At 37.2% G+C, this 25182-nt stretch overlaps 1 protein-coding gene and 1 pseudogene across 6 annotated transcripts in view; one reads left to right on the forward strand and one right to left on the reverse strand.

Annotated features, from left to right (window-relative positions):
* Positions 1-25182, reverse strand: part of LOC125405583 (melanoma antigen preferentially expressed in tumors-like) — a 221725-nt pseudogene that overhangs the window by 27197 nt on the left and 169346 nt on the right.
* Lrch2 (leucine rich repeats and calponin homology domain containing 2) overlaps positions 16095-25182 on the forward strand; it is a 94272-nt gene continuing 85184 nt past the window's right edge. For 2 of the 6 annotated variants that reach the window (XM_048441998.3, XM_048442025.3), the window contains exon 1: positions 16096-16774. In XM_048441998.3, the coding sequence (XP_048297955.2) occupies positions 16327-16774 (448 nt within the window). In that variant the 5' untranslated portion in view covers positions 16096-16326. Of the gene's footprint in view, positions 16775-25182 lie in introns of all 6 variants that reach the window. The other 4 variants (XM_048442016.3, XM_048442043.3, XM_048442007.3 and 1 more) reach the window with 3 other exon arrangements.

Below are 25182 nucleotides of genomic sequence, written 5' to 3' on the forward strand. Positions count from 1 at the left end.
GACTGACAAAAGTTTCAAGTGTGTGGAGTATAGTATGTTTTTCATATATTCACATATGGGGTATAATATATTTTCATATATGCATATATTTTGGAATGTCTGCATCGGGTTAATCAGCATAACTATTACCTCATTCTTACATTTTTTGTGAGATCACTTTAAAACTGCAAAATTTTGGTTTGCCTTTTATGTTTAATTTTAATGACATAATTTTCAAAGACTATTGTATTTACTAGTATACTGAATTACATTTTCAACATTCAATTTCAGTATAATTTTGAAATTTTATCAATGGCTTTTCTGGGTATTCTTCCCCTGCATCCCCTCCCACATTTGGGAGTTCATTCTTATTTTTCCATAATAAATCTCTATTTATTCCTCTAAAATGGAATTTCTATTATTATTATTATCATTTGTTTTTTGAAAGAACATAATCAGTTATAGAAACACAAGTGTTTGAACACAGTGTTCAAACTGTTTTCAAGCAGAGTCAAGGAATGATTTCTTTATGTAGAGGAGAAAGCCAGCCAGGGCGAGCAGTATTCATTCAGGACTGTAAGCTAGAAAACTATTCATATTTGGAGATAAGGTGATATTCTTGAACCAAAAGCTATAAAGTTCCACGATGATCAGAATGGCCACTGTTTGGGGGCCTTTGTTGTTTTCTGGGAATTATATATATGGGGAGTGAGCAGGATTCCAATGCACTGCTGGAAGTTGGAGCAAATGAATGTTCTACACACTAAGGAAATTACAAAAAAATCATTTTTCTTAATATAGGATCCCTCTACATAAAAAGCTTCTGTTAGTATAATAAGTTTGAAAGCCAGATTTGATTCTGGCCTCTCATTGTTGAATGCAATCTGTTCCTAAGCCCTACTGATGTTGGCTTTTCAATATTTTTCATATGACTTACTTCTTCCAATCTTTAATACTTTCATGCATAGATTTTAGGATTTGAAAATTTGATCATTTTATTTTCTTTCTTATAAAACTTTAATGACAGCCAGACACGGTGGTGCATGCTTGCCATACCAGCATGTTGAAGGTTGAGGCAGAAGGATCAGAGTTTAATATTGGCCTTTGAACATAATAATTTGGAGGTTGACCTGGGGTCACTGAAACTCTGTCTGAAAACATCCAACAAAAGACCCCCAAAACATTTAGTGCGACAAACTGTGGTGACATACACATGTAATGCTAGTACATGGAAGGCTAAGGTAGGAAGATATTGAGTTCCAGGGCAGCCTGGACTAAATACCCTTTCTCTCTCTCTCTCTCTCTCTCTCTCTCTCTCTCTCTCTCTCACACACACACACACACACACACACACACACACACACACAAACACACACACACACACACACAAATAAACAAACCAAACCACTCATCGATGTCTAGACATTTCCCTTGATATCAAGTTCATAGTCTTTATTTTGGTCTCTGTGGCTAAGTTTTTTTTTTTTTTTTACGCTTCTCATCATTTTGGGATCATTTTATGTCTCCAAGCACTTTTGTTCTGGCCATTTATTTATTAATTTTATTTTATCATTTATTTATTTATTTATTTAGAGACAAGATTTCTCTACGAAACAATTCTGACTGTCCTGGAGCTCACTCTGTAGACCATGTTGGCCAGGAACTCACTGAGATCCACCTGCCTCAGCCTCCCAAGTGCTGAGATTTAAGGCATGTGCCATCACTGACTGGCTTTCTTCCGGCTATTTATTTTGAGCTTCCCTTATTTATATGAATAAGCGTGCTTGTCTGAGCCTTTGCTCAAGCACCTCTTTCTTTTTGTCTTGCTGGCACTTGCTAATTCTTTAGTTCTCTGTGTAGATAATTCCTTTCTCGAGAGCTTTCTCTGACTCCAACTCTAGTTAGGTTAGCCCCTTTCTGTATATATTTTCCAAACAATTCCAGGCATCCTACAGTTGTACTGAGTCCATTTTCCCCGCTACAGTGTGAATCCTCGGATGACAGGAACACTGTTTTTGTCTACTGATCATCATTTCTTGCTCACTCATTAGAGTTCAGAACACTGCAGTTGCTTACAAATACGTGTTCATTAAAGAAAAGATTGAAAAAACAAGGACCAAAGTTTTGCAAGTTATGGAAGGATTTATCAATCTAAAATCTGGCAGATAAATTAGTCAGATATGTATGCTAGGAGGACTTCAGGAAGCCAGTTGGGTCAACCTCCCAGATTATGTTAGAATCCCTATTGTAACACCCCCCCCCATGAAGCCCTCTATGTTCTCTTTATGGAAACTCTTAGGGTGCATTTTTAAAGACCTTTTGGATGCCTCAATATAAATATTTTTTTATTTTGGTACTATAGTTAATTTTTGGCTCTTGTGTTTGTTGAATCTATGTTAACTACTGGATTTTATCTCAAGCTTATTTTATATATATGGAGAGAGAGAGAGAGAGAGAGAGAGAGAGAGAGAGAGAGAGAGAGAGAGAATGTGTGTGTGTGTGTAGATTTTTCCCTTAAATTTGAATCAGTTATTGTTTTAACTTTCATCGACTCTTAAACTTCTCTTTCATCCAAGCTTGGCCATCTTGAGCAAAAACTAATGTTTTTCCTTTTCTGTAAAAGCGTACTCCCAAATTGGAAGGGTGTTGTCAAGTACTCCCTAAACAATGAGTTCTGGGGTTTTAACATGCAACAGTTTTAAAGAAATATGTTCATGCAGACTTCTGTTCTCATCTCCAAAGACTCTGATTCCATAGTTGCAGGGTTGATTATATGAATCAGAAATATTATTGGGAACTCCAGAGAATTTTGATGCAGTAATTCATAGACTGCTTGTTAAAAGAAACGCCAGGCAAAAATAGTTTTAAGTCACTCAATTAATAGTAGTTATAAAATCTGACTCTCGGAGTTTGCAGCTGTCTGTGTTTAGAGTAGTCTTTGTAATGGAGTGCAATATCCAGGGTTTTGTTGTTTCTGTGGCTTATTTTCCTGAATAGTCTCAAGCAGCCAATGCTGGCTTTGGATTCAGCTGAGCCTAGACTTCAACTCCTGATCCTTTCTTTTTAATCTCCCAGGAGCTGGGATTACAGGTGTAGGTCAGTCTGTGTATCATCTTCACTAACATTTTCAATAATATAAAGTGGAATTATGCTATATCATTTAGCCTTATTTATGTTTCACTGACATTTTACACAATTGTTTCTCCAGGTGTTAGGAGACATCAAACATTATTAACTCTCTCTCTGTGTGTGTGTCTGTCTGTCTGTCTGTCTGTCTGTCTGTCTGTCTGTCTCTCTCTGTCTCTCTCTGTCTCTCTCTGTGTGTCTCTCTCTGTCTCTGTCTCTGTGTCTCTGTCTCTGTCTCTGTCTCTCTCTCTCTCTCTCTCTCTCTCTCTCTGTGTGTGTGTGTGTGTGTGTGTACTTGTTTGACATTCACGATTTAACCCAAGACTTTAGAAAACTGTAACCCTAAACCTTGTGATTGTGTTGTTAAGTAAAACCTGATAGAGCAAGAATAAATGGTTGGAAAGTCATGACTCCCAAAAACAAATGGGATGAAATAACAGTCTATGAAGGCATATCCTCAAAAGTAGTAACAATGTGTTCCAGACCTACCATGAAACCTTTTCAATATCAAATTTTCCTTGTCTCACAACCAAAGACAGTTTCCCCACTATTATTCGTTTGTGAGAACTGCTGCTCACTGTCACCTATTGATCTCTCTGAAGTAGAAAAATGATCTGCTTCATCCCTTATTAGGAAGTTGGGAGACCTGTTGTCTGTCCCCTTAACTCACGATAACAATTAACATTCTGTAACCAGCCTTTCCTACTTCAGCTGCTGGAGCCCTGGCATCCTACTTTGAAAATGTTTTTGTTCTTCAACAGATGATTGAGGGTAATCTCAAACTCTGAAAATAGTTACTAGTACAATCCTTCCACATGCATACAATTTGACTAAGTCTGGCAAGATGCATTTAAGCTCATAAAAGTGTCACTGAGTGTTATGAATTGGCTTTACATGCCTCAGTACAGCCAATGTACAGATTAGCAGTTTCTATTATGACACCCGGACTCTGCCCTTGACTACAAACAGCAGGAAAAATTTATGAACCAGAAAATGTTTCTTAGATTTTGCCTTAGGGAAGAAAAGAATGAAATTAATTTGCTCATAGAATGGGAGTATGAATCTATGAGGAATTGGGGGTGGAGGATAGAGCAGTTACACTGAGTGAAAGTTCAGTTGATGAAATTAGTTCTTGGAATCTTTAGATGTAATTACCAGTCTTGAGAAGAGAGTCAAGGTTGTAAATATAACTTTGAAGCATAGCAGCTTTATATTCAGTTAAAGGATGGGGAGATGGTCTCAGCTATGGTGTGGATATGGGATAGTTTAGAATGTGGTACTGAGAAAGAAGAGATCATACTTTAGTGCCCTGCAGTATTAAATGAGTTTAGTTCTCATATGCACACATGTGTGACTTAAATGTGGTCTCTATAAACAAAATATAGAAGGAGGCATCACTCCGAGGCCTAAATAACAGCCACCATTACATTTTTTTAACAAAATTATATTTTTCGGTATCCTATATGTACCAGAACATAAAACTAAATTTGGTGTTGTCTCTGCCTTTCATATTTCCCACTGAAGTGAGAACAAACAAGACAAAAAGTAGGTGTGTGGTGGTATTCACTGTAAACGTAGCACTTTGGAGGAAAAAAAATCGATAGAATCACAAACTTTTGGGCATCGATGCTACACAGGGTGACCATGTCTCAACCAAACTAAAAGGGATAGTGTTAGAGATGATCACAGAGTATTTTTAAGAACTCCCTAAATTTGAGGGGAGCCAACTGAAGAGAATTTCATGAAAGGCTTTTTGGGGGGTAATGACTTATAACTTAAACCCTGAAGGACCCTAAAGGGAAGATTCTGGGGAGGATTGAGAAAATAGTAGGCTTTGTAATTAGTGTGCTTTGGAGTTGCCTGGAAGGAGGTACAAAGCAGATGTATAGTAGATGAGTATTGAGAAATAGTCCTCAGCAGCATAGTGGAAGGCCCACATGTCTTGCTAAAGTGACCAGACTTTTTAAGCAGTATGAGGGAGAATAAGCCACCACTTGTGGTATGTAACTTGGCAGTGGCATGGAGAATGGAAACAGGTACTACCAAAAGAAGGGGGACTAGTTAAATGCTATCTAATTACTCAGAAGAGAGAAGGAAACGTTCTCAACAATGGTAGTTGAAGGAAGATGGCAGCACAGGATATAGTTGAGAATGCAAAGGAACATTATTCTTTTTGTCATTATTTTTGCATTGCTTTAACTCAAAGTTTATTTTTCCAGGAACTCTAAATGGTTGATAAGATAGCATCTGAAATACGGAAATGAAAATCACTTGAAATGGTTGTGTGTGTCCCTAATTCTACCTCTTTGGAGGCTAAAGAAAGAAACTTACTATAAGAGTGAAGTCAACTTGGGCTTCATAGTGAATTTTAGGCAAGACTGAGTGCACTGTGAGTTTATTTTTTTTAAAGCATACACAGTGGAATTTTATTCAGTCATAAAGAACAAGGAAATCTGAAGAAAAAGAGATGGGTCTAGAAATGACAATATTACATGAGGTAAACCAGATTCAGGAGGACAGTACTGCAGGCTCTCACTCATACATCCTAGTACGCGTGAGAGAGAGACAGACAAGAGGGAAAGAGAGAACATACGCTTGTATGTGTGCTAGCTATCGTTTCAGATGTTATGCTTATATTAACTAATTTAGATCTTCCCAATACTCCTCTAAGAAGTAACATTATTTGTTTGTTTGTTTGTTTGTGTGAGTGTATGTGTGCATGCATGTCTGTGTGTGTTGCGTTAGTGTGGTGTGTGTGTGTGCGCAAGCACATGTATGCGTGTGTGTGCAAAGGCACATGGAGAGGTCATGAGATGTCTTCCTCTGTCACAAACAGATTATTCCTTGGAGGCCAAGCCTGTCCATGAACCCGTGGCTCTTGTTTATTTTTTTCTGGTTGCTTCACCAAAGAACAGAAATGATTCTTAGCAAGATCATGGTAAGAAGTGACTGAGCCATGTGACATATTATATACTATGTATGGTTTTGATATCAGTAAAGTAGATGTAACAATTAAGCTGTATGTCTATAGTATGCTATTGTGAAGCAAGTATGAATATTTTAAATAAAATTAATGAGTAAGACAAAACTTCCTATCACTGGGAAAGCATGAAAGAAAATATATAAAATATTACAGGCAAGTACTTGCCTTTGATTGTAGTTGAGAAAAGATTGTAGAGAAGTCATCAAAAGAAAAGAACCTTTATTTCTCAACAGTTAACTGTTGCTAGGTGTGAAGAGGCCATGGGTCCTCAGTCTGCTCTTAGCATCTACAGGTAGTTAATGGTTCCTGAAGGAGAGAGAGAGAGATTTTCTTCAGAGTTTCAGAGGGGTATTCAGTGTTAAGTTTACACCCATGTTCTTTTTAATTATATGTGTGTGTAAACCACATATCGTGTTGCAAGTGGCCATCACATTATTTGGGCAAAGTTTAGAAAGAGTTAGGTGAAGAACTAAGGAAATTTGGATGGAGAAAAGACAGTGATGTAGATAGGTTATGCTAGCAGTCCCAGTGTTTAGAGATTGGGTTTCAGAGTCAGTCACGCTTCTAGTCAAACTTTCTTATTGCCATTTCCCAGCTGAGACCTTAAACATGTTCTCTAACTTAGCTGAATGCTAGTTTTTTGACTTTTAAAACTGTTTTAACAATAATGGCCTCCTTATAGGTTTTTTATAAAATTATAAGAGATAATTTACCTTTTTATGACGGCTATTTTTAACAAGTAATGATAATGATAGCTAGATGTCCTCGCAGATATTACCTATATTTTACAGATAAGGAAATAGAGGCACAGACAAGATAGATAACTTGGTCAAGGCCACATAGTTACTACATGTTAGAAGAATAAAGGCAAAAGGGACAGAGTTAGCAGTATGCTGAGGAGTTCCTAAGAAAACAGTAATTTGAACAAAGGTTATGGTAGTAGAGGAGTTAGTGTAGAGCATTTATTTACATCACTAGTTTTACAAACCAAGGACAAGACTATCACTTTTGATCAGTAGTCAGCATCAGCTATTGATAGAAAATAACTTCTTTGTAACTTTGTGTACATGTCATTGGATAATCTTTTTGCATCAAGTAATAGATTTAAGTTGTCAATTTCATTAAGAAACATATAAGAGAAACAGAAGATAAGTAGATGTGTGAGTGAAGACTTTCGTTGGCCTGAAAATGTGGCTCAACAGCAAAGTCTGTGTGTAAAACCCTTAGGTTTAACCTAAGTATGCATGCAAGGTGGGTAGGGGCTATCTAGTGGTGCACTTAGTACTTAATTCTGAAATACTAATAATTCTTAATTATTTGTTCCATTATTTAACCAGCACCAGCTCTTCATAGAGCCTAAACAAAATAACCACAGCAGAGAGGAAAGTCTGAAAGTCTTTTGTTTTCTACATTAATTATATATACCTGGTTTGGTAGTGTAAAACATGAGGTCATCACAACCCATTCATATTCCCTTGCTTTGTGGATTCATGCCATGATGGTAGACAAAGTACTAAAGCTTAAATAAATGTCCTCATGATGTTTATCTTTTTCCAACCTTATGGTATATTTGAGGGTTGAGATTTCCAACTGACTCAGCAAAACAAACACTTCTAGAGTATTACAAAGCACTGTTTTCCAAACACTCCTGCTTAACGGACAGACCTTTGACACTTCCTTCTGATATCCTATTAATAGGCTTACTTGTGTCATTGTAAATTCCATGATTAGAAAACAGAAGACTTGAAACTATAAGGAAACTGTATTTTAAGGTCCTGTGGCCATTTAGGTTTAAAACATTTAAGTTTATTTACTGTGCCTTTAAAAGAATTTTAAGCACACGCTGCTCAGGAGGCTGAGACAGTAGAATTACAGTTTCTCAGTGAGCCTGGGTGACTTATTCCAGGTCTAAAAATGAAAAGTTAAAAGAGTTACGAATATATCTCACTTTAGAGTGTGAACCTAGTATACATAAGGCCTTGGGTTCAGTCTTTGGCAACATTACACACACGCGTGCGCACGTGCACACACACACACACACACACAGATTAATATAATTCATCAAAAGAAACAGCAACAAAATAAAGGCACTTCTAATTTGGGTACACTGCTACCATGGATGCCATGGTCATGCTTCCATTGAGATTCACGTCTTTATTTGTTTGATGAAGTTAAACTACAAACTATAAACTTTTAAACCAAATACTTCTTGGTATTTAAGATGCTTTTAAAATTTAGATTCTTTTTTAATGATTTTACTTAGTTATAAATTTTTCTCTGCTCCCCCCTTTCTCTCCCCTCCCCTAAACCCTCTCCCATGGTCCACATGCTCACAATTTACTCAGGAGATCTTGTCTTTTTCTACTTTGCCTGTAGATTAGATCCATGTATGTATCTCTTAGAGTCCTCATTGTTGTCTAAGTTCTCTGGACTGTGAATTGTAGGCTGTTTTTTCTTTCTTTATGTCTAAAAGCCACTTATGAGTGAGTACATATGATATTTGTCTTTTTGGATCTGGGTTACCTCACTCAATATGATGTTTTCCAGATCCATTCATTTGCCTGCAAATTTCAAGATATCATTGTTTTTTTTTCTGCTGTGTAGTACTCCATTGTGTAAATGTACCACATTTTCCTTATGCATTCTTCGGTCAAGGGTCATTTAGATTTTTCCAGGTTCTGGCTATGACAAACCATGCTGCAATGAACATAGTTGAGCACATCTCCTTGTGGTACAACTGAAATCCTTTGGGTATATACTCCAAAGTGGTATTGTAAACCAGCTACATTTTATATGAATCGAGTGCTATGTGAAACTGTGATGGTCTCAAGCAAATTTTAAAGTAAAAATTATTTAAGTAGGTTTTAGTGATATGTCATTTGAATTCTTCATCGTTTAATGTCAGCATTCATTTCATATGCTACTTTTGTTTCAAATGTTTATACATCTTGCTTTAGTTAGAAAAATATAGACTTTAAACCCTTCTGGAACATGTATTTCTCCTAAGGTTTTAATATTATCTTGATATTATAATTCCTTTAATATGCTTTACTGAAATTCTAGTAATCTTTTTTTTCTGTCTCACAGATATAACTTGCTTAGAGGTAACATAATTTTCTCCTATTTCTGTACTACTAGGAATTAAGACTTTGCTTTAAAAGACTCTATTTCATCATTCAGTCTCTTATTAAAAAAGAAAAAAATAAGAGATAAACTTGTCCTAAAAGGCATTGTGTAAAGATGATGCATTCCAAGGGAATACTAAAGAACACCCCAAATCTTCCTTATTCATATATTTCCTAATCCAACCAGCAGGCTTGAAATGGTTTTTCACAATATCTTACCTTGTTTTCTTTGTTTTGTTTTATTGCTTTTTTGCAAAAGCTAAATTGACAAAAATCAGAGTGAGCTTGGGTGTATAGCTCAGTTTAGGAGTACTTGCCCAGCATATTCAAAGCCCTGTCTTAGATCCCCACCACAGCCTTATAAATAATACAATAAAATAATCTTTCAGCAGTTGTAATTTCTCTCTCTCTCTCTCTCTCTCTCTCTCTCTCTCTCTTGTTCTTTTGATCTGGTCTTGTATATCACAAGTTGACCTCAAAGTCATCATGACTACAAGATAACCTTAATTTCCTGATCCTCCTGCCCCCACCTTCAGTATGCTGGGACTATAGGCATATATCACTGATTCCAATTTAATAACTTGCATGGTTTACTTACTGCTTTGCTAAGAAACTTCTTCAGAATTTGTAACAGACTTATGTTACTTACAGAAAAACATATATGTATATATATATTTGTGTTTCATATGTTATTCTGTATATAGTTGTAGAGACGCACTGTGTGTGAGGGATAGACTCGGAATCAAACCTAGAGTATAGAAGAAGTGCTCTATCACTAAATTACATCTATAGCCCAAAGCATATATGTATATTTATGTATATGATTGCTGTATCTGCATGTATAGTTTTATGCCAGAAGAGGGCATCAGATCCAATGATAGATGGTTTTAGGACACCATGAGACTGCTGGGAATTGAACTCATTTCCTCTAGAAGAACGCCCAGTGTTCTTATCTGCTGAGCCATCTCTTTAGTCCTGTTCTTTTTTTTTAAAAAACTAAAGAATTTATAACTATTTTAAAAAAACAAGAAATTCACACATAACTGTTTAAAACATGTCACCTAGAATTTGATTATCATTTAGAACACTTCTATCCTGCTTTTTTAAAGGTTAATTTGGAACAGATATTTAAATTATTTTTTTAATTTAATCAATTAATTAATTTTACATTATCTCCTCCCATTCCCTCTCCCCACCTCCCCTCTGTCTTCCCCTCAATTCATTCCTCCTCTGTTTCTGTTCAGAAAGGAGAAGGCCTCCCATAGGTATCAACAAAGCATGGTGTATCAAGTTTCAGTAAGACTAAGCACCTCCCCTTGTATTTAAATGCTTTTATGATATCAAATTACCATATTAGAAAGTCAGAGATCAATATTTGGGACTGCACCGGAGGGAGAAAGTAGAAATTTGAGTTGTGTTACCTATTGGTATAGAAAGCATATTGAGAAAAAAAAAAACCACCAAAACAAAGCAAAACTATGAGAAAGAACAACAGATACGCCATTTAACCAGTGAGATGCAGAGAGATATTCTCTATGAGTACTGGAACAGAACAGTTCCTTCTCTTAGCTCAGGGTTCCTTCTGGCAAAATGTACCTAGAACAAATGATACAAATAATCATGACAAATTAAGCAATATCATTTCATTATCTTTACTACCATCATATACAATATCTAATAATGTTATGATCTCCAATTTAAAGGTGAGGAATGTGACATTTTGAGAGTTTAAGAGATACATCTAACTTAGGACATTTGGCAAGTGGCAGAAGACAGATATTTTACTCTGAGAGAACATAATAATAGTGTTGACTGATAGGAACAATAAAGAACAGACATATAAAAGTTTTCTTCTGTGCTCTGTATTGATTGATTTCTCTAAACATCATTCAAGTCCATCAATGTTTACTTCAGAATGAATGCCATTGCTGTTCAAAGCAGTGTAAAGGGCTTTAGCAAGAGCAGAGCCTACCAGGTGAAGGACAATCTGAGATAGTGTGTTTAATATACTATCAACAAACTAAAATAAATTAAAACAATACTCTGAGATCCCCATGCAGGAAAAGGGTGTCTTTTAATTTTCATCTATAAATATTTTGCTATGTATATTTCTTAAAGACTGTGGCTATACCACAGCAGTCAAGTGCTTACTTAGCAATATGCAAGGCCCAGTTTTCAAATCCCGCATTGCAAGAAATAAAAATCCCAGCTCCAAATTCACCCTTCCTTCACCCTGGTAGTTTATTTTTGTAATCTGCATACTCAGAAGGTAGAAGCAGGGGTACTATCACAAGTTTACAATCAATCTGTGCTACACAGAGAGATGCTGTCTCAAAATTAAACACACACACACACACACACACACACACTCACACACACACACAGAACAGCATCAAGTTGAACAAAAACAAATCTCTTAAATTTAATCTGACTGTTCATGCCTATAATCCTAGTTCGTTGGAGACTGACACAGTCAGATGATAATTTTGATACCAGCCCTTTCTCAGTCAGTCCTTCCCCTAACAAAAGGAAAACAAGGCCTGGCAAAATGGCTCAAATAAAGCTCTTGATATGCAGACCTGACAATTTGAATTTAATTCCTGGAACCCAAGAGATGGTGGAAGGAGAGCAGACTTGACTAAGTTGTCCTCTGATCTGCGCATGCATAATGTGTCATGCATATTGGCCATACACACCTCTGTCTCTGTTTCTGTCTCTTTCTCTCTCTCACACACACAAAAACACACTTGAAATTAGAGCAAAACAAACAAGAATGGAAAAAAAAGTAGAAACACCAAAAACCCAAACCAAATCTACCTCAACACACCTATGAAACAATCAACTCATCTGAAAAGCTGCTGATTAATAATATCAAATCCAGTGTTCATGTTTTCTCAGTTGTCTTAATTACTGTGCCTGCTTAGATCCCTTATCCCTTGAGTTAAAATATCAAGGATAGAAGGTCTAAATGTCATATATTTCATATTGCTATTTTAAAGTACACTGCTAGGGATGTATACTCTCAGACTCTTCCTTTGTCATCTTTAAATAACACCTTTAACACCTTTAATATAATCTATAACTTCTTGGTCACTCTTTAGGAACAGGGCTTCTTGGAGTAGTCTTTCATTCAGATTATCATATGTAGGAGGACCATGTGTGTCTCTTCCTTTCCTAAGTCTCCAATCATGCACTTCTCAGGGATTTCTCTAATTCTGAATTGATATTGATGCTGGAGTGGTCAGAAGTGCTCATAATATTTCAGTTGCAGGTGCAAAATATTTTAGTACAGGTTAATTCATATGCTCTTTTGGGTTCCTGAAACGTATCCTAATGACACTCGGTATCTCACAGGCTCAAAGCCAGGGTCTCACCTATTTTAGACAAGCCTTCAACTACTGAGTTATATACCCTTAGAGTTTCTCTCTGAATTTAGAAATTGCGCTGATGTTTTTGAGAAATAGATAAGATATTTCTATTTCATTTCTTGAATCTGATCAATGTTTTTAAAACTTTTATATAATGCTTTGAACTTTAAGTTCATTGTTTTTTTTCCTCGATCCTATGTCCAAAGTTATCTTATTTTTTTTTAAATTTACACATTCATAAGAACATTCTGTATTCTAACTCACTTACCCTCATCTTTAATAAAAATTTTCTAGTTTTGAAAAAAATGTTCCTTTTCTCTTCTGTATTATTTCTAACTACTGAGTAGTTACAAATTTGAAATGGTGGTGACTATAAAGTATCCTGGCTTTGCAAATGTCTTTTGAACAGAAATTGCATTTGCATTCATGCAGTGCTTAAAGAGCATAAATTTTCTTCAAAATCTTTCTCCTTGTTTTCCTTTCATTATCTTTGACATATGTCATTCAGCCTTAGTGATTTATCATCATTTATTTCATAAGTCTGGCTTGAATAATTTTGAGTATTGGCAATAATTATCCAGTTACCAATGTGTCCACTCGGATAATATAGAAGTGTTAAACACTGTAATATATCCTGTTATAGACTTGAAGTAAAAAAAATCTTGCTATGTATTATTTCTTTACTCACAATTATCTATGAATTAACTAAAATTTCCTTTAGATGCTCAAATTTTGTATATTCTTGTTTATTTCATCTCTTTTGAAAGTCCAGGATGTAGTGAGGACAGTAATATTTGTTACATACCTTATACCTTAGAATATTTATTGCACAGAATAATTGCTCAATATTACTTATTAAGTGATTGAGTGAATTCTTGGTATTGTGCTTGTACATTTTACATAGTGATTGGATCTATTCTAATACTAAACTAAGCAAAACAAGTACTGCTTTCTATAATGTATAAAATAAGAGTCATATTACCAGTGTTTTGGGAATGCTAGAAATACCAAATGATAATTTGAATAGTTCTTGGATGTTGTGTGCATATTTCTTGGGAGGAAATGTAAACCAGCACCTCATCTCAGAAAGAACACCAATGACAGACCAAGGTAAGGATTCTGACTATCTCTACCTAGGTGAACCAATGGTTTATTAGACTTCCTTACAGATCACGAATGGGATCTACTTGCAGGATTGTGGGGGCATACCCCCAAATAGCCACTTTACTAAATATCTCACCACAGAATAGTTGCTGCCTTTCCCACAACTATACAGATGGTGTTACCCTTTCAGTTAACCTTCGGCCTTCTATGCTTCTCCCTGAGACCACATGCAACTTGAGAAGAATTGCATATAACTAGGAGTGGAACACAAAAAAGAGTGGTAGCAATCCTTGTGAGGATCTGATGATCTTTCTCATCCCTTCCTTTTATATGAGAGAACATCAATAGGTGGAGTCTTGGGGGTTTCTTCTATGCAGTTCTAGCTACTCTGATAAGATATTCATGGCTAGTATGATCAGAGAACAATATTCTATCACAGTGATAAATGCTATTTAACTCTCATTATTAGGCATTATTCTTTTCTATTGTTATATACAGACATTGAAGCACAAAGATTTAATTTTCCAAGTATAGAGGAAGTTAGATTGGGAGAATTTTCTGAACTTCATAGCTGTTCTAAGTCTATTAACTTCTTCTGAAACTCAATGTTCTTGCCAAAACCTTTACAAGTATTATTGTGCCTAATAGCCATGTATATTTAGAGAACTTTGTATGCTTCACATCTTTCTTACTTAGAATCTCTTTCAATTCTTTGGAAGATTATTTTACTTCTTAAACTTGGTCATTTATGGTCCATTACACTTAACAAGGATCCATATCCTCAGGACATCTTTATACTGGAGTCCATGCACTGTTTTAAATAACTTCAAAAATTTTTATTGCCTCAGTATAATTTACTTATTTTGTAGTGCTAGGCATTAAACCAGAGGTCTCCCATATGCCAGGGAAGCACTCTACCACTGAGTCAGCCCCTGGGTAATTCTTAAAATATTTCCTTTTCTGATTTTTTCTTAGTAAGGAATTTAGAGTTTCTTTCTCCATCCTTCTTAATTATGGAGAGTCTCAAATAATACTTGGTTTGATTTGAAATATAAGAGATGAGAAATATACAATATTTCTTTGTGATAGGGTGCAGTTTATTTATTTGGACAAAAACAGGTTTACTGAATACACTCTTGGAATGGCAGCCTTGGCAGTGACAAAATACAAGCTACAGTTAAAAAAAAATAAGAGATGACTGTTTTGGAATCTTTTTGTTCAGTATTGGTGACCAAATCCAGGGCCTTAAACTTGCTAGGCAAATGCTCTATTTTGACCTAAATCCCCACCTCTTACCATTGGGTTTAATACATCATTTTACTTGCTAATTCCCAGTACAAAGTTCAGTTTAAGTCCTGTTCTTTCTGTGTTTCATGTACAAGGCAAGTGCAATTTCTCTTAGCACAACCATTTAAATTAACCCTCTATGAACACAAAGCCATCCAGAAGAATTTTGCTCTTCCCTGTATCGTTTGTCAAAGTATAGCCCATGACAGATCGATTTTCTTGTGGCAGAGATTTCTCTGAGACTGAGTGGTGCCTTGTTCAAATTCACAAAGATGTGACTAACACGCACAAAATGCTGAAGTTGAAGATAAGGGGACATGCCAAAGCATTCTGGTTCTTTTCCCCAGTAACTTCATTGAGTATTAGTGAAAGGACTTGAATGACTCTTTCGGAGTGCAACAGATAGTGGAAACCAGAGCAACAGTTTAAAGAGCTCACTACTTATCTGCCTAAATAGATTGAGTCAGATTATGGAGGCCCCAAGCTACCTCATAAATGACTTTCAGCTTTCCTTGGCCTTTACATTAAACATCTAACTTGTAAGAAGGAACTTCTAAACCCCAAGATTAATTGGCTTCAAATTCCCAGCATTACATGGTCAGAATTCCATTTAAACCAAAACCTGTATTTCAAAAAGTACTTTCTAAGATTGCTTGGTGATCAAAGCATTTTTATCATCCAATACTGATGTGATGAGAAGAAACTGGAGATGTTTTGGAGTTCTTGGAACAACTTCAAAGAGTAAGAGAGTAGAATGTAGAAAGCTCTTCTTCCATGTTTGGAAGGCAGCACATTGAGACTCACAGTAAGGAGAAGCTCCCTTGAAAACATTGAAGGTCTTTTCCTACTTTGGGCTTCTAAAGGATAGCAGAATTCACGTATGCCTCATTCTCACTACTGTACTCATTTTTTCTCCGCAATGATTCTATTAGCATATTAGCATGGAAAGATGATTCCTGAGACATTTGTATAAGTTTCTTAGTCAGTTGCCCCCTAATCCTCCCAAGAGCTGTTTCTATACATCTTGAAAGGAGTGCTTTCATCCCCACCTCACATTTGTTTGTTTGTTTTTGTTTTGCAGAACGAGAAGAGGAAGCAATCTGAGAGATTTGGGGTCGGGGAAGGAGGCACAGAGTCCAAGCGACCTCTACTTAGTCTGGTGCCTCTTCGCTAAGAATTTGGTACCCAAAACAGCGGACCCTGGATTTAGCATCCTTCCTTGGATCCTCGGTTTTCTTTAAACAAATGTTGGGCACATTTCAGCGTCCTCTCTGTGTGCACGACACCTCCTAGCCACTGGCCCTGGGTTCCTTCCCACCATCTCCCTCGCCCCCCTCCCACCTCCAGCCTGCGCATGCGTCCTAAGAACCCCTTCCACTCGCGGCCCAGAGTATTGTCGGGGGCTATTCTCTCTCCCAGGAACATGGCGGCGAGTCAGGGAGGCGGTGGGAACAGTGGGGGCGGCGGCTGCGGTGGAGGTGGAAGTGGTGGTGGCGGTGGCGGTGGCGCGGCTGGAGGAGGAGGAGGTGGTGGTGGAGGAGGAGGTGGCGGGGTCGGGGCGGGAGGAGGTGGTGGCTGTGGCGGGACTGTGGCGGTGCCCATCCCGGTACCGACTCTTTTCGGTCAGCCGTTCCCCAATGGGCCGCAGTGGCACCCGGGGAGCTTGCAGCCTCAGCACACGGTGAGGAGCCTGGACCGGGCCCTGGAGGAGGCGGGGAACTCTGGCATCCTGAGCCTCAGTGGCAGGAAACTCAGAGACTTCCCAGGCAGTGGCTACGACCTGACGGACACCACCCAAGCAGGTGACAGGCTGGGGGGAGGGGAAGCAGGGCCTGGAAGGAGGATGGGGAGTGGGTGACTGCGTGGCTGCCTTGTTGGATTCTGCTGGGCCGGCGCGCAGGGGCGGCGGGAGTCCCGGAATCCGAGCAGCCTCCTCTGACTGTGAGGGGCAATGCAGGCAGCGGGAAAGAGGGGCGCCAGCAGCCCTGGGATGATGGAGAAGCTGGCTGGGATGTTAGGGGCATTATTGTTAAAGAGTGTTGTACCCAGAGTGTTGCACCCAGACAGAAGGGACTTATTGACACCTTCCTTAATGCACTTCCTTCAACTCTTGGTCCTATCTTCCCCCACCTTAACCGTGAGTAGGTGGGAGGAGGTGAGAGGAGTTGGGAACAGACAATGCAGAAAAATCATAATCTCTACATATTCCTTGAAAGGCATTGGATAGTCCTTTTCAGAGTAAGGCTTGGTGTTTGTCTGTGTTCTTCTGGTGGATTTGTTTAATCATTTTAGGATATTTTTGTTTCCTTTTCATCTCATCTATGCCTTACAGAGTGACTTTTATTTTATTTTCATTTTCTTGATGCTGAGAGGTGATGGTGGTTAGATTAGTATTTGTTGCACTAGGAAATTAAATCATCAATAACTTAAGTGTTTGATTACCGGGTGAAAGGTAGTCCATTTTTGAGTGTTGTTGGTTTTGATTTTTATAGCAGAAAGCTAAAAATTGTATGGGTATTTTTGAGAAAACAATTCCATTTCTTATGGGGTTGATGGTTAAAGGATTGCCCTATACTCTGTGTTAGTCTTTGTTGTGGCTGGCATCTTGGTGGTGGTGCTGTGAATTCACTCTCCTTCTAAACCAGTGCTGCTTATTTTTATATTTGTTTAGGTTTGCTGAAGGTTTTTTTCTCTTCATAATCTTTAATTTTTTGCTTTATGTGTCCCATCTACAGTGCTGAAATAAATTGTGCACCAAGATATTTGCATGGATGTAGTGATTTTGAAGCACCATAGTGAGAAGTAGTAAATATCCATATTTACAAACAAGACAATTTAAGTGCGTTCGGTTTCTAGACATCAAATCAAGATATGTGTGCAGGCAGAGGATGGCAAAAAAAAGGAAAAATCTAAAATTGAAGCTTCCTATGCAGTAATTCTCTCAGGCAGTATTTAAGGAACTATGAATACAGAATCAATACCGGATTATGTATTGTGGTAAACTGGTTTGAATGTTTACACCTTTACTCAGAACAGATTGCCCAAACACTATTCACAGACTCATGGATAGGTATTGGCAAGATATGCTCCTTGGTATGTGCCTCAAAAGCTTCAAGAAAAAATGGCTCCAGGATGCATCATTGTAGGTTTTTTTCTTTACTCTTCTTTATAACCCATAAAGATTCCTTCTACCTGTAGGACAAAGTTTAAATATTTTTGGCTGTCACTGTCTGGCTCCAGGTTAATTATTGCAATTGTATCTCACAAATGTTCCTACCTTCTTTTCTTCCAACTAGGTCAGCTTGCTGCCCCTCAAATAAATATTTTGTGTAATTCTGCCTTATCCTTATATGAAGCTGTCTGCATGCGTGAGATTTTCCAAAAAGCTGTTTCCATGATCGATACCAGTCTTCTGCTTCTTTGAATTCCCAGGGTGCTTATTGTCTCTACTACTTATTTGACAGTGCTGGCTTTATTTTCCTTTTTTGTTGTGCCTTGCTCTCCCTGAGGATATGGAGCACAACTTTAAAGGCATATACCTGTTCAGTGTTCCCATTCTATATCGCTTTTATTGTGTAATGGCATTTCTCACAAACATGACCATCATTTTATTCAGTTATCACCTGATGGGGAACTTTATTAGCCAATCATCTTTAAGAGGTGGGTCTTAGTTAAGGCATGGTTTTGCTAGGACCCGAGGTAAAAATGTATGCACCTCCAGGTGCTCTCTCTCTGCACCTTTTCCTGCGGGGCATTGCTGTGCTTGGATTTCTCGTTTCCTGTTTCATGAGTTTTCCCCTTATAATAAATAAAATATAATTGTTTTATCCTTAACTAGCTTAGTTATTTTAACAATAACCATTTGCGTTCCAACGCTTCCCGTCAGTTGGCTTTCGAGGCAAGCTTCAGCACAACTCAGAATCATATTTGTTCTTGGTAAACAGTTACTCACCACTTTCTTTTTGTGGTGGTGGCGTAGTGTTTTGCACATGCTATTCCAGAAATCTGCACACCCAGATCATTCCCATTTTAATCTTTACTGGTGTCTATATGGTATATCTTTTGGAGTGTGTACTTGTGCTTGTGTGTGATAGTGCACATGTTTGTGAGGGTGCCTAGGTAAATGTATACATGAATGTGGAAGCCAGAGGTCAACCTAAGGTGCAGTCCACTTTTTCTTGACAGGGCCTATCGTTGCTCTGAGGTTGTCAAGTAGACTAAGCTGGCTGGTTCGAGAACATTGAGAATCCATCTATCTTCCTCTTTCTAGGACTGAGATTACAAATAAACAACCATGCCCACCTATTTTCTTTCTTATGTAGTTTCTGGGGCTTGAATTTAGATATTTGTGCTTGCCTGACAAACATACTACCTACTGAGGAAGATGTACTTTCCTCCTTTTCTTTTTCATTCTTTCTCCATGGAATTCCTCCTTTATGTGTGATACCCATTGCACAAACATGCACATATGAAGGTAAGCACATGGGTTATCACGTGGTCATCTGAGGAGTACCTTGTGTATATCAGTTCTTACCTTCCACCTTAAGGTAGGGTCTCCTGGCCTCTGATTTTTCCAGGCAAGCTGGCCATGAGCTGCCAGGGACTCTGCTGTCTCTTTCTCTATCTCTTTAAAGGAGTGCTGGGATTCCAGATTCCAGAGCTACTGTGTCTGTCCTTTCCAGAGGTTCTGGAGATCTGGACTCCAGTTGTCATGCTGTTGACAAGACTTTACCCACTGTCATTTCCTCTGTTCTTCCCACCTACCTCTTTGAGACAGAGTCTGTATTTCCACTAGCACTCCGTTCACTTTGTGGCCTTGAACTTGAGCTAATCCTCTTGACTCAAACTCACCTGATTATAGGCATTGTAGAATTTGTCACAATAACTCAGTTTTATTGTAACCTATGAGGCACACATGAGGGATAATATTCATATTTTCTCTTTCTGAGTTTGGGTTCCTGCTTAATATTATGCTTCCTAAGCCCATCCATTTTCCTGCAAATATCACTTTTCTGAACAGTGAATAACACTCTATTGTGCCTGTGCTATATTTTCATTATCTATTCATTTGTAATTGGACATCTATGTTTGTTCAATTTTATTGCTATTGTAGCTACAGCAGCAATAGACATGAATGTACACCTCCCTACGTGGTACAGAGTCCTATGAGTATATGCCCAGGAGTAGTATAACTGGCTTTTTGTTTGTTTTGTTTTGTTTTGTTTCAATTCTTGAGGAAATTGCAAGCTGATCTCCATAATTGTTGCATTTATTTGATTTCTACCAGCAATAAATAAGGATTGCTCTCCCCACCGTACTCCCTTGTTCTCTCCGACCTTTGCCCTTAGATTTCTGGATGTTACTCATTCTGACTGGTGTAAGGTAAAGTCTTAAAGTAGTTTTAATTTGCAATGACTACAGATGTTAAGCACTTTAAAAAAATACATGCTATTTATGTTTCTCCTTTGAAAAAGGTCTGTTGATTTACTTAGCCTATTTGTTGATTTTCCTAGCCTATAGTGTGTATGTGCATATATGTTAACTGTTTAAGTATCAGTAGAGTTGTAACATTTAGAAAGGCGAGAAAGAGGCTAAAATTAAGTGATGAGAAAGGATGGAATTCAGGTAAAAGGACACATGAATCATGAAAGAGGATATAAATACATTTTTCTTTCCTGGTTTCAAGTCAGTCATAGTTTTGTAATTTTTTTGTGGTTGACAAGTGAATAAAAATGTAATTGATAGCAAAAGTATAAAAGCCCAAGTTAAGCTCCATCGCTTCAGAATTGCCATTCCAACTTTATGGCAGGCAATTCACTGAGATGGACAGGCTTTGGGACTGGGCAAGTGTTTGAGTGGCTTCCTTAAATGAGCTGTGTTTGTTCAAAATTCTTTTTATTTGTGAGTTAATTAGAACAAAATGATTTATTTAAAGATAGAATAAAAATGACAAAAAAGAAAAGGAAAGCCAATCATTTAATATTTTTGCCATTCGAATATATGTTCTTATTGAGACTATGTCAAGATCAGATAGAGTAAATAGATCTTGTGGTATTCTCTTTTTCATTTAGATGAGATATCAGTAAGTGTGTCACTTGTCCTTTTCTTTTTTAATCACAAAATGTATCCATGAAGTATTTAGGAGCAATAGTTTTGAATACAGATACCATGTTTATTTTATGTAGATGAAAGTACACACCTCAAAAATGAAAAATGAGCATGTTTGAGGTTATACATGTACACATACGCAAGTATCTACATACAGATAGACACTATCTTCTTCAGAATAATTCTATTTGGTGGCATTGCTACAGTGTATTTACAATGACTCTTAATGGGTTAATGTTTCAGAACCAAACTGATTATTTAGACAAGCATGATGTGGTTTATTGTATGGAGAAGAGACTTGAAGAAGGGAAAATTGCATAGATGTTATTCTCCTAATTAAGAGGGGGTTGGAAAATGAGCTAAAAATAGCTAAGATGCTATTCTGCTAATTAAACGATGCTTGAAAAATGAGATAAAACAATATTGACTTAAGGGAAATCGACAAGTTTCAAAAGAAGAAGGAAGGGAGGGTTTTTTTCTGTCATTTTACTGTCCCTTTTACGTGTTAAGATGAAATAGACCAGTGTTTCCTGCCTTGACTAGACTTTAAAATCCCAAGGGAGGGTTTTTTTAAATTTTTTTTATGCCAAGACTTTACCCCAGACCAATTAAATCAGTGTCTCCATGGCCAAGAGACTTAAACAAAATCTTCTCAGGTGAATCCAGTGTACAATCAAGGTCATATAAATACTTTTTGTTTGAATAAATGAAAATACAGGCAGAAATTTACTGATTAAGGTTTAAAACCAAAACTAGGAAGTGCTTAAGTTCTTGTGCAGTGTTATTTTGTATCTGTTTATCATAGTGTATGATATGAGTTCACTGGGAACCTATAATTTTCTTGGATATCCCTGGCTTAGAACTCATCCCATTTGTAATTTTGCACATGTTCTTAAACTTTGTAGCCACAAAGCTTTGCTGTCTATAACAGGTTTGCCAAGAGGGAAGACTAGAGAGAAGACAGCTGTTGGCAGAGTGTATCTTTGATGTCTTTTTACATTTTCTCTGTATTTATGGTGTCTGTTTTTCAGTTACCTCTCCTGTCCCTTTTCTCAGTTCTCTTTTCAACTTCAAGTAAACGTTCCTCCTTTGCTGGGATGGAGCACAAAGCTCCACGGTTATGGCCAGCTCTTGATAAGACTACCATCTAAGAGGAGTTTGCACCCTTACTTGAAATCAGTTGGCGGCTTGTCCTCATGACCTCTTTCAGTATATCCTCTTTCTCAACTTTCCTTCATAAAACTACAAATCACAATCCCAGAGAACCTAGACAACAATGAGGACTCTGAGAGAGACATACATGGATATAATCTACATGGGAAGTAGAAAAAGACAAGATCTCTTGAGTAAATTGGGAGCATGGGGACCTTGAGAGAGAGTTGAAGGGGAGGAGGAAGGAAGGGATGGGAGCAGAGAAAAATGTACAGCTAAATAAAAATCAATAAAATAAAACTTCACACCCACGAACAGATCTATAAAGAGGGGTTCAAAAGTCATCATCCTCTTCTAGGAAAATCCAGTTATTCTCTGTGTAATGTCTTCTTTCCAGTTCCTTGCTAATAGACATGGTATGAGCTTTTTGGATACTATAGTAATTTGTCACCTTAAAATGAATTTTTTGAGCCAGGCAGTGGTGGCACATGCCTTTAAACCCTGCAATGGGGAGACAGAGGAAGGCAGATTTCTGAGTTTGAGGCCATCCTGGTCTACAGAGTGAGTTCCAGGAAAGTCAGGGCTGCACAGAGAAACCCTGTCTTGGAAAACAAAACAAACAAAAAGAATTTATTGGTTGTTGAAACAAATCTCAATCATTTTCACAGATCCTCTGTCACCAGTGCTACAACTAAGGGGATGTGTTTGAACCTACTTGCAGCGACTCTGTCTGATGCATTATACAGTAAATGTTATGTCCATGAGCAGTAGGTCTGTAAAACAGATTTAGGAATTCTTTTGCCAGATTGTGCTGTGTCCTGGATAATCACATGTCTTCCTGTAAACCAGGAATTGACTCTAGGATTTCCTACATGTGTTGACTCACCTTTTCAACTGTAGGATATGGTACATTGTCTTTGATTATAAAATGGGGCCAGATAAACACAATATCTGACTTGGTCTCATGGTTGAAGGTTCTGCTAGTGCATTTACTGGAACAAGTTTGTGGTTTAATATTTTGACCTGAATCAAATATCTTCCTTTCTTTATGGAATGTCTTCTTGAAAAATAGAATTTGAAGCACATATTTCAGAGTTGACTCATATTTTAAGAGCTGTAGATTATATTTTTGAGTTGCAGAATCTTGAACTGATTTATTCTGGAACCAGTTTTATAGTCATCCCTTAATTTTTTTCTTTTGCAAATTTGCAATGTAAAATAAAATTTTAGCTTAAATTAAAAGGCAAAGTCATTGTTAAACTACTTCCATTCGTGTAGCCCTTCATATGTAATTAATTACTCTATGTTATCCTAGCAAATAATCTTTTAATATTGATAGAATACATTGTATTTTTTTTCTCTTTCCTCTCTGGGGAACCCGCCTTCCAGCTCCCAAATAAATACACATGCAGAGGCTTAATTCTTTCTTATGAATGCCCGGCCTTAGTTCGGCTTGTTTCTTGCCAGCTTTTCTTAAATTATCCCATTTATCTTTTGCCTCTGGAATTTTACCTTTCTCTCCCTTCCTTCCTTCCTTCCTTCCTTCCTTTCTTTCTTTCTTTCTTTCTTTCTTTCTTTCTTTCTTTCTTTCTTTCTTTCTTTCTTTCTTTCTTTCTTTCTTTCTTTCTTTCTACTTCTGACCTGTGTTTGGCTGTTTTGCTGGTTAGTTGGGCCCCAGAGTGCTCCTCCTTTCCTTATTCTTCAATCTCCTCTTCCCAGATTTCTCTTCCTTTTTATACTCCCTGCCTGCCACCCCGACTATCTTTTTCCTGCTTTGCTACTGGCCATTTAATTCTTTATTAGACCATCAGGTGTTTTAGACAGGCAAAGTAAGGCAGTTTCGCAGAGTTAAATAAATGCAACATAAAAGAATGCAGCACAACTTTGCATGATTAAACAAATGTTCAACAGCATATACAAATGAAACACACCTTAAAATAATATTTTACAACAGTACATAGTACTCCTTGTGTTTGACAGAGGTTCAGTGATTCCCAGGAGTGAATAGCAGAGTATTATTTAGGATACATCATTATCCCAGTGTTGTATGCACTATGAATGTTTTCTTCTTATTATGGAATTGTTAATGCAAACATTAAAAAAATTACTTCTTGTGAAAGTCAGTACTTAATTTCATGGATATCATCATTGTCTGTGGCATGCCATGTTTCATTTGCTTACATAACCTTTCTTGCCTTTATATTTGAAAACTTTAGAATAGAATAAAAATCATTCTTAGAGCTTTAACTCTGGAAATATGCCCAGTAGACTATGAAGAGACAAGTCTAGTGTGTATGTAGACGTAAATCTGTAATCCTAGTGTTCTGAAGGCTAAGAGATTAATGTATTTTTCTTCTTTTTTGAGATTATACTATAATTACACATCTCTCTTCCATTTCTTCCCTCTAAACCCTTCTTTCTTCTAAATTCATGACCTCTTTTTCACTTTTATTATTGCATGTACCTATATATATATATATGAACGTATATATATATTTTGAAATATAAGATATTCAATCCATATAATGTTACTTGTATGTGCAAGTATCTCTTTGGGCACTTATATATGTGACTTAAGGTGTACCAAAGTCCATAAGAGCCTGTCAAACCTCCTGGGGTTAGATCTGAACTAAAAAATCGCAGGTGCTGGGAAGCAAACTTTGTCCCCTTCTGTAAGCACAATAATCACCCTTAAATACTGATACATCTCTCTACCCCAGGAAGTAATATTTTGAGCATAAGGCTAACCTGAACTAAATAAAGGAACAATGTTAAAAGCAAAAAAAAAGAACATCTAGGGATGTAGTTTAGTGTTAGACTGCTTGCTTAGGATGCATGAAGTCCTGTGTTTGATTCTGGTACCACAAAACAAAAGTAGGCTATGTATTTGTAGTACAACATAAACACAGAAATCGATGATTGGTATATTGGGTGGAATGTTTTGCTTAAG

Source organism: Myodes glareolus, chromosome X, assembly GCF_982192425.1.
Source record: "Myodes glareolus chromosome X, mMyoGla1.1, whole genome shotgun sequence".
Lineage (NCBI taxonomy): Eukaryota > Metazoa > Chordata > Mammalia > Rodentia > Cricetidae > Myodes > Myodes glareolus.